Below are 8,794 nucleotides of genomic sequence, written 5' to 3' on the forward strand. Positions count from 1 at the left end.
AATAAACATGCATTTGAAGCATGTGGCTGCTATAAATGTCCACATTATAAGCCACTTCGTTGCACTATAATTTGTGACCAGGTCGTTTCTGAAAAAGAGCCTTTAGCTCAGTCAGCCTTACCTGGTAAAATACAAAATATTTCTATTGTAGTTTATATTTAGTTTTTCGTTTTCTGTACCCCAGCGGCCTAGCTGCCACACAGTGAAGCCTCCATCATTATTCGTTTGGGGGTGTAAGAAGTCAGCAGTCCTGGAGAGGCTGGTTCCAGACATGTAAATGTGGAAATTCTACCAAGAAGTGATGGAGTAAGCAAATGTTTTCGTGTTTCCAGTGATGCATGAATATGTATGGGGATGGTGTATGTATGTTTAACTTCTTTCACACCGTGCATAGCTAACCGTGCCATGTGTAAATCACTACTGTCCTATTGTGGCGAGCGCTGAAAGTGACTATTAAAGTTTGCTTGAACTCATGTATCTTTAATGCAGTTGCCATTTCTCCCAACTCCATCCCGATTGTTCCATCTGTGTAATTTCATGAGACAACTAAACCAGCGAAACGTCGTACAGTACCAAATTGGCAAACGTGTGGATTGTTCACCAACAGCACACCCGGTGGGCGGTTTGCTGCTGAAGCAGTCATAACATTGACACGTTTGTTCACGTGACAACTTCATCAAATCAATTATGAATCAAGCGCTCTCTTTTGCTTTGTTTGCTCCATCAATTAATGCATCTCCCGGGCATCTGTGAAACTGCTGGACATCTTATTCTTGGTTCTTTCGGTAAAGTCACATAGAAGGGAAATAATAAAATAAAATGAATATAAATGCTCAGGCTATACGTTTCGACTGCAACACAAGCAATCATCATCATCATCAGGTGTGAAATCCATCTGTGAAGACGAGCTTTACAGCTCAGCGCACTCCTCCCCAGTATATAAATACATATTCTAAATCTCATCGATTAAACTGCAGCCCCCTTGCCACGCATCACGTGCGAGATGACGCAACCATCCCTCCCCCTCGTCCTTTCACGACCAGAACAATTCCGTCACCGCCCCCCCCCCTCCTCCAACGTGATCGCCGTCCAATGGGAATGCGGGGATGCGCGTGACCCCCCCCCTCCCACCCCAACTGCCTCTTTAAGTGGGGGCCGCAGAGCGGGGTGGGGCTCAGTTCGGCGCCAGCCGCCGACGTGACAGGAGAGCAATTCCGTATCGCATCAGAGACCCGGTCAACAGCGATTTGTTTTTATCTCGGTAAGAGCGAAAACGTGTGTCAGTAAATGCCTGTCGATGTTATGATCGAGGTGACGCTCGCGTAATTTGTGTGTGTGTAACGTGTCCTTCACGTAATGCGGTATAACGCGGTGTGTTCTTTTGTTGTTGGAGCTGACGTGTTTGCAACGACGTTACTTGTTTTCTTCTTAAGCCTGGCGGCGTTATATAACTTTTTGGGGGGTAGTTGTGGTTATGATTTTTTTGTTTTGTATAAACGACCGTTCTCTCGTCGTGTTGTGAGGGGGGTGGTGGAATGATGCCCGAACAAAAGCGATGGCTGTTTACGTGAGGGAGAGAAGGGAGCGCCGATGGGTAGGCAGACTCGTACACGATCGGTCAGCAACCCGCTTTGTACAAACCCAGGGGGGGTTATTGGTGATGGGTCGTTAGTGATCGTTGGTGTTGAGCGCCTCGTGCGGTGTGAGATACACATCAGCGCTGGGGAGACAAAGGCGGCCGGGCGTGGTGCTGGCCACCCAACCGCCCCATCGTGGGTGCTCGCTAACAGCCCCACACATCTGTCTAGGTGATACGGGGGGGGGGGGGTCTGTCTTTGATGATGTTGGAGGTGATTCTGATGATGTTGCCGCTGGTAAGTTGATGGTGGTGGTGAGGTTTCATGGTAGAGGCGATGATGTAATAGTGTAGGTGATGTTGACGGTAAGTTGGTGATTGTGGAGGTGATGTTGATGGTGGGTGCTGGTGTTGAAGACTGGATAGAGGTCACGGTTGATGATGGTGGTAATTCTATAGGTGATGGTGCTAATGATAGTGTAGGTGATGTTGAGATGGCAGTAGTGATTGTGGAGGTGATGTTAATGGTGTTATTGGCGTTGGAAGGTGGATTTGTGAGATAGGGTGACGGTGTTGATGGCGGTCGTAGTGATGATGATGATGGTGGTTGGTGGTGGCTAACGGTGTAGCAGCGACCACACCCCAAAGGTCTGTTGTAAACAGATCGGTGTCCTAGCAAATAACAAGACGTGGGTCCAAACAAACTTGGTGGAAATTGAGAGAACACGGCGAAGTGAACGTGGTATAAGAAGCACATATTGTTGTCGTTTATGTAACCTGCTAACGGCTTGTTGCCGCAAGGGGCGGACTGTAAGGGTCCAATCGTTAAATGTGCTGCAGAGTTGACGCAGCCAATCACTGGGAGCGCCGTGACTTGTCAAATGTGGTGCACTCGTCCACCAAGCCCATCATCACTGCGGAGTCAGTTAAATGAAGTACCAATTTGTAGGAAGTCAACGGTGGTTGTACCATGGATAGGCTAGCTGTTTGCTGCTCTGTTGTTTGGTTGTATTGGGAGACTGGCGTGACTTTAACGATTATAATAATGATGCCCTTTATCAAGATTTCAGTCTCGAGACTTTTTTAGGAGGATTCTGAATTGGGATGTTGTGTCCAATTGTATTCACGAGTTGTTTGGCATGAGGAAGGAAACTGGAGTACCCAGAAAATGCACACACAACGGGGAATGGCACGAAAAGCTCCACACGTAACATTGTGTTATCGTCAACTTGCTGTGCTGTCATGTCCTGGCCCCACCGGGTTTGAGCGTTTCCCAGTTTTTTTTGTGGGCCACCAATCCATCGCCCCTCGAGTGCTGCTGGATTGCAGTCACGCCCTCATTTCTATTCGGACTCTCTCATAACACGATTTGTGCCACACATGACCACCGGGAGGAGTTGTTGTTGTTACAAAGTGTTCTTTTTGTTGTTGTCTCTCGGCAGGTTTCTATTTTTAAAATCTGCCACCATGAATGTTCTCTGGAGCCTCGTGCCAGCGCTGCTGGCGGTGATGGCCTCGGCCACTCCCATCCACGACCCCATGCTGGACGAGGAGTGGGGCTTATGGAAGGACTTTCACCAGAAGCTCTACGAGCCGGTGCGGCGGACGCACGCAGAAGTTGGCACTCGCGGATTTGTTTGCGTATCATTTTATCTGCTGTTTGCGTGGCCGGGCGATTTTAACTGATATGATAAATATATAATTGGAGTGATAATTTTTAGACTCCTTTTTGTTGGTGCACTACAAGATGAAGGCTTTCCCCCACTGTTTTAGGTCATGGCGCGGTGGGGGTTGTTTAACCATACTTTATATTTAGATACGATGTGCTACTGCTGTTAGCAATGGCTGGGAATGGAACTTTGGTGATGGCCGTACAGTGCACAACCACTGATCCAACAGCTTCCCCCAATAATGAATAACGTCCCTCTTTTATTCATCAAAGTCTCAAGACTTTTTCAGGGGCATCCTATATTGAGATGTCCATTTCCATTTAGTGTGTGTGTTTTGCACTCGCATAGTAACTTTGTGACCTTGGTGTGACGTGGTTTTCTTTGTTTGTGCTATAGAGGCAGGAGAGCTGGCGGCGTATGATCTGGGAGAAAAACCTGAATAAGATTAAGATACACAATCTTGAACACTCCATGGGGAAGCACTCTTGGCGCATGGGGATGAACCACTTTGGTGACATGGTAAAGACCTTTATCCCACGGTGTACATATACTATCAATGCACTACATGTGTTAATGCCCTCTTCATTGACATACAACTGTGGTCACAGCTGAAAGTATTGGTTTTAGTCTAGGAATATAATGAATTCCAATTGCATTCCCGCCTGAGCAGACTAATGAAGAGTTCCGCCAGAAGATGAATGGTTACCACGGGGCACAACCGCGCAAGGTCTCCAAGGGTTCCACCTTCCTGGTTCCCCAAAACTACGAGGCTCCACCCACTGTCGACTGGAGGGACAAGGGCTTCGTCACAGAAGTGAAGGACCAGGTGATGTCTCCAGACATGGTTTTTGTATTCCAAATTACCTCAAATCGGTGGCAGGGTGGCGAAATGTTAAATACCTCGCCTGGTTTACAGGAGGTTGTAGGTTCGATCCCGACCCTGATGCCTGTATATTTGGAGTTTGCATGTTTCTCTCCCCATGGCCGTGTGGATTTTTTCTCCGGGGCCATCTGGTTTTTCCCATTCACATCTAGAAACATGCATTTAGAGTATTAGGCTGCTAGAAATGTCCGCATGATATGCCATTTCGTTCAGCTATCATGTGGACAGGTGGCTTCTGAAATAGAGCTATGTAGCTCAGTGGGCTTTACCTGGTAAATGAAAACATTTGTTTAGTTTTTAAAACTAGTTTTCGATTATATCAGGAAGCATAGGTAAGGAGAAATTGCACTTTCAGCATTTGTTTGGCAATCCATTTGAGGCATCTTAACCAAACGCAATTTCCCATGGATCGCATTCCCTTTCACCAGGACAATTTCTCACCAACACTTTTCTGGGTCACTGGTACCTTTTGACTAGTAACCAATGCCATAGCAAGAGGGTTTAATGAATGTGGAATGCCGGATGCAAAAATATTACCCAGGTAACTCCGGCTGAAGTTAAAACACTTAACAACCCAACAATCTTCTCAAAATTAATAACTTGGTGTGCTTTACTCTTTGGTTCTTTCGGTAAAGTCACGTATGAAGATAAAATAATAAATTAAATAATAGCATACGACGTTTCGATTGCCGAAACAACCAAACAGTAATTCCTGCAGTCACGAAAGCTCCAAATTAAGATTAGTGTGCTTTGTTATTCTACTGCTGCATGTAGGCCTCCCCGAGCTGTGTTGTGTCGGTCATGGGAGTTTTTGTTACCATACACACTGCTCAGTGGCGGTTAGTGAAGGCTCGGGGAAGGTGGTCGAGGAGCGGTTGACATAACGCGATGTCGCCTTGCGTGTTAGGGCGAGTGCGGCTCGTGCTGGGCGTTCAGCACGACCGGCGCCCTCGAGGGGCAGCACATGAGGAAGGTGGGCCAGCTGGTGTCGCTGAGCGAGCAGAACCTGGTGGACTGCTCGCGGCCCGAGGGCAACCAGGGTTGCGGTGGCGGCCTCATGGACCAGGCCTTCCAGTACGTCAAGGACAATGGAGGCATCGACTCCGAGGCGGCCTACCCGTACACCGGCACGGTGAGCACTGGAGTCCTCGCGATTTGTGCCCTCCCCCCACCATTGCGATTAAATTACAAACATGAGAAATGTAATTGTTGAATCCATGCATTGATACACATCCTTGTAATTCTGAGTTTTGTAATCGAATGTATTGGGTGTTCATTGTTTGACACGTAAATTCACTTAAAGATGCCCGGTGTTTGCGTAATAATGCAAGGCAAGATTTGACTGCAGTTTAAAAGTGTTTATTGTTGTGTTTTTGCGTTTCAGGATGGAGATAAGTGCAACTACGATCCCAAGTTCAACTCTGCGAATGACACTGGATTCGTAGACGTCACCAGTGGCGACGAGAAAGCGTTGAAGATCGCCGTGGCATCTGTCGGTCCAGTGTCCGTCGCCATCGATGCGAGCCATGAGTCCTTCCAGTTCTATCAGTCGGGTGAGCGCTCGTGTGTCTGGAGTTTTCGGCGGGTTTTTATGTTCGTGTATTTGGATTTGAAAACTAAAAATGTACTTTAAGATGATTGCACAACTGCACAGGATTCGGTGAAGGGTATACCCCCCCCCCCCAATCCCTCCTTGATAAATGCTTTTTTATGTCTTGAACTTTGATTGAGTAATAATTAAACAATTTCCAGCCTTAAGTAAATTTGCTGCTTAATGACGCCCCCCCCCCCCCCCACCACATCAAACTTTTTCTTTCATGGGGGTTGTTTGACCATACTTCACCATCCTGGCCAGGTGAGGGTTGGTGCAAGGGGGGGGGGGCAGGACTGTTTCCGATATTACAATTGACGTTAGCCATGGTCAAAAATCGAACTTTAGTCACCGGGTTCGTAGCGCAGTTGCATGAATCGCTTCACCCATCGTTACCCACACAGCAGTTGTAGTTACTTTTTAAAGTTTTGTTATTTCAAATTGTCCGTTATGCTTCGCTTCTGGATGGTGTTGTTCTTGTGTGACCTTCGGGCGAGTCAGCGGCTTGTTGTCTTTGTGACACGAGGCAGGCGTAGTCCAAAGTTCAAAACATGTTTTGAGATAGATTTGCGCAGTGCATTGTTTTCACAGAGTACTTCAACGTTTTTTAACCAATTATCTTTGTTCCTTGGATTTAACATCCATTTTTAAAATAAGTAAAAGTTTCTAAAGAGTTGCAAAACATGAAATGTGTATCGTGTTTCTGATGTAAACTGGTGAGAGTGTTTTGGTTGGATCGGTGCCAACTTTGCCACGTGCCAGCGGTAGTTTATCATCGCTTTGCTGAGCATTGCTGAAAGGGGCCATCGAGGGGAAATCCCTTCTCGGCGGCAGGAAGTAGCGGACTTTATTCGACGTGTATTCCGTTTCCTTTATAAAGAGAAGTGTCTTTTTAGTGCGATTTCCATGCAAGTCGTTCACGATTTTAAAATCGAATTATTTACATAATATCGCATCTCCGCTGCTGGATGAAGACCTCCCCCACTGTCATGTCGGTCGTGGGAGGTTGTTTTTTTTTACCATTCTTCACCCTCTCCATGGCGGGTTGGTGAAATTGAGGTGGGAGCAGGGGAGATTATATATGTCCAGTTGAAATATCACTTGCCACTCGCGTTAGCCATGGCTGGGAATGAAGGTCTGATCGTCTGGTTCATAGCGCAATAGCACTAACCACTACGCTGGCACTCTGCAGTGGAAATTATTGCCTTGTTATAAATACATTTGCTTACTGTGCAGGATTCTTGGGCGTCACATGATCATGGTGTTTGTGCAATATGCTTGTGCTGTTTTTCATGAAGCCGTGCATGCATGTTTATATAGTTGAATAATTTTTAACTTCTGCGGGTAGAGTTTTACTGGCTTTTCTTATTGCTTTTTAGTGTTTTTTTTTATATATATATATCTCTCCTAGGTGTGTACTTCGAGCCCGACTGCAGCAGCCAAGACCTGGACCATGGCGTGCTCGTCGTGGGCTATGGTGTGAAGGGGACTGGTGAGAATGGGAAGAAATACTGGATTGTGAAAAACAGGTACGTCCCATTGTTATGGTTCGTGTATAAGACTACGTACGCCTTTAGCCACACCTATTGTCACGTTTGCATTTGTATTGTTTTAATGTATCTGTCAATAAGTAGGTAATTTAATTGGCTTAATTGGCTAATAATTAGGCATGTAATTGATTCGTGCCACACCGATCTCCCACATCGATTCCATAAATTGCCTTATGTTTGTGTGTCTTATAATTTGTCTTTTTCCTTCATATTTAAAAGTATTCTCATTGTGTTTGTATAATTTGAAGTTGTATTCACTAATTGCCATAGGCGTAACATCATAACAGTTGCATATAATTTCCAAGAATCGCACGTAATTGGATATGCACATACAATTTGTTGCGTGTATCCTGAGTGCAATAATCATTCCTGCGAACTAATGCATCGTTTAACATGTGCCTATAAATGACCGTCGAGTTTTCATGCCATGAAAAATAACTTCCTAGTGCTAACCAGAAGTGCGTGGTTTGTATTTTTAAATTGCTTATCCATGTGAATGTACGCCTGTTGAACGTTTTTCGCACTGTATGTCGCCAACCGTGCTAATTTGGACATCAAACTAAATACAAAAAGCAGTTCTAAAGAAATTGGTTTTCAATCTAGATGTACCGTGCATTGCTCCAGTGGCTTCCTAATATCGGAAAGAAGAGCGCTCCAGACTGCCGCAGAAGTGCATCTGAAAGCGCTCGATGCAGTGACAGTCTTTGTTCGTAGGCAATCGAGGAGGACCGGAGGTTCACGTGATGGTTTTATGCTCTTCGAGATCTGTGACATTTTGTGTAATGAGAGCGAGCTTCGTTCAGCAACTGGAAGCCAATGCAGCTGGGCGAGCACTGGACTGACATGGTTTTGGATCTTGGCAACGAAGTGATATTGCCATGACATTTTTTATTAACACAACTGTTGTGTGTGTGTCTTCCCTCTTGTGTGTGTGTTCCCTCTTGTGTGTGTCCTCTGCAGCTGGAGCCCCAAGTGGGGCGACGAGGGCTACGTGCTGATGGCGCGCAACAAGAAGAACCACTGCGGCATCGCCACGGCGGCCAGCTACCCCTTGGTTTAAATGAAGCCACAGCAATGCCCACTTTAGGCTCGTTTGCTTTATATTTATCCCAACTAAACTTCTTTTTTTTTGGTCGCAATTTTACAATCTTGTTTGTTTTGATTAGGAAATCTAGATCAAGTTCGTTTTAATAGTCGTGTTCAACTTTTACATTTGATTGTACATAATGTGATCTTAGTTTCACAATGGTTAACAAATTGTTCTTAAACGTGAAATGTGTTTTTTATTTGGCATTTCAAAGGAAATAGTATTTTTTTGGGGGTATATCTGTGCAATACCCGAGTGTGTACACTAACCTCAAACTCAATAAAGTATTGACAACAATTTTTGGAGAGCTCTTATGCCAATTGATGTATCTGTTTTCATCCGTGACATTAATTCCACAAACATACCCTAATGTTACAGGAGGGTGGTTTATTTATTAGGAGACCTAAAAAAAATTACATTTTGACAAATGTGAAAAC

The 8,794-nt window shown here is 45.3% G+C and overlaps 1 protein-coding gene across 1 annotated transcript; it reads left to right on the plus strand.

The window, feature by feature from the left end:
• Window positions 1–1,120: 1,120 nt before the first annotated feature.
• On the plus strand, window positions 1,121–8,656 carry LOC133343700 (procathepsin L-like). Its single transcript, XM_061553446.1, has 8 exons — window positions 1,121–1,261; window positions 3,019–3,172; window positions 3,643–3,765; window positions 3,917–4,072; window positions 5,037–5,261; window positions 5,514–5,682; window positions 7,132–7,249; window positions 8,231–8,656. Exons 2-8 carry the CDS (start codon window positions 3,044–3,046, stop codon window positions 8,328–8,330), a joined length of 1,020 nt encoding a protein of 339 aa, XP_061409430.1. The 5' UTR covers window positions 1,121–1,261; window positions 3,019–3,043; the 3' UTR covers window positions 8,331–8,656.
• Window positions 8,657–8,794: the final 138 nt, after the last annotated feature.

This window comes from Lethenteron reissneri, chromosome 18, assembly GCF_015708825.2.
Source record: "Lethenteron reissneri isolate LAM-NWPU_2019-01 chromosome 18, ASM1570882v1, whole genome shotgun sequence".
NCBI lineage: Eukaryota > Metazoa > Chordata > Hyperoartia > Petromyzontiformes > Petromyzontidae > Lethenteron > Lethenteron reissneri.

What these genes read in the sequence shown, in the direction of transcription:
- LOC133343700 (XM_061553446.1), top strand. Translation starts at nt 3,044, where the DNA reads ATGAATGTTCTCTGGAGCCTCGTGCCAGCGCTGCTGGCGGTGATGGCC. An exon ending in ACCAGAAGCTCTACGAGCCG is followed by an intron (nt 3,173 to 3,642) that starts GTGCGGCGGACG and finishes TTTGTGCTATAG; the next exon opens with AGGCAGGAGAGCTGGCGGCG. An exon ending in TCACAGAAGTGAAGGACCAG is followed by an intron (nt 4,073 to 5,036) that starts GTGATGTCTCCA and finishes CTTGCGTGTTAG; the next exon opens with GGCGAGTGCGGCTCGTGCTG.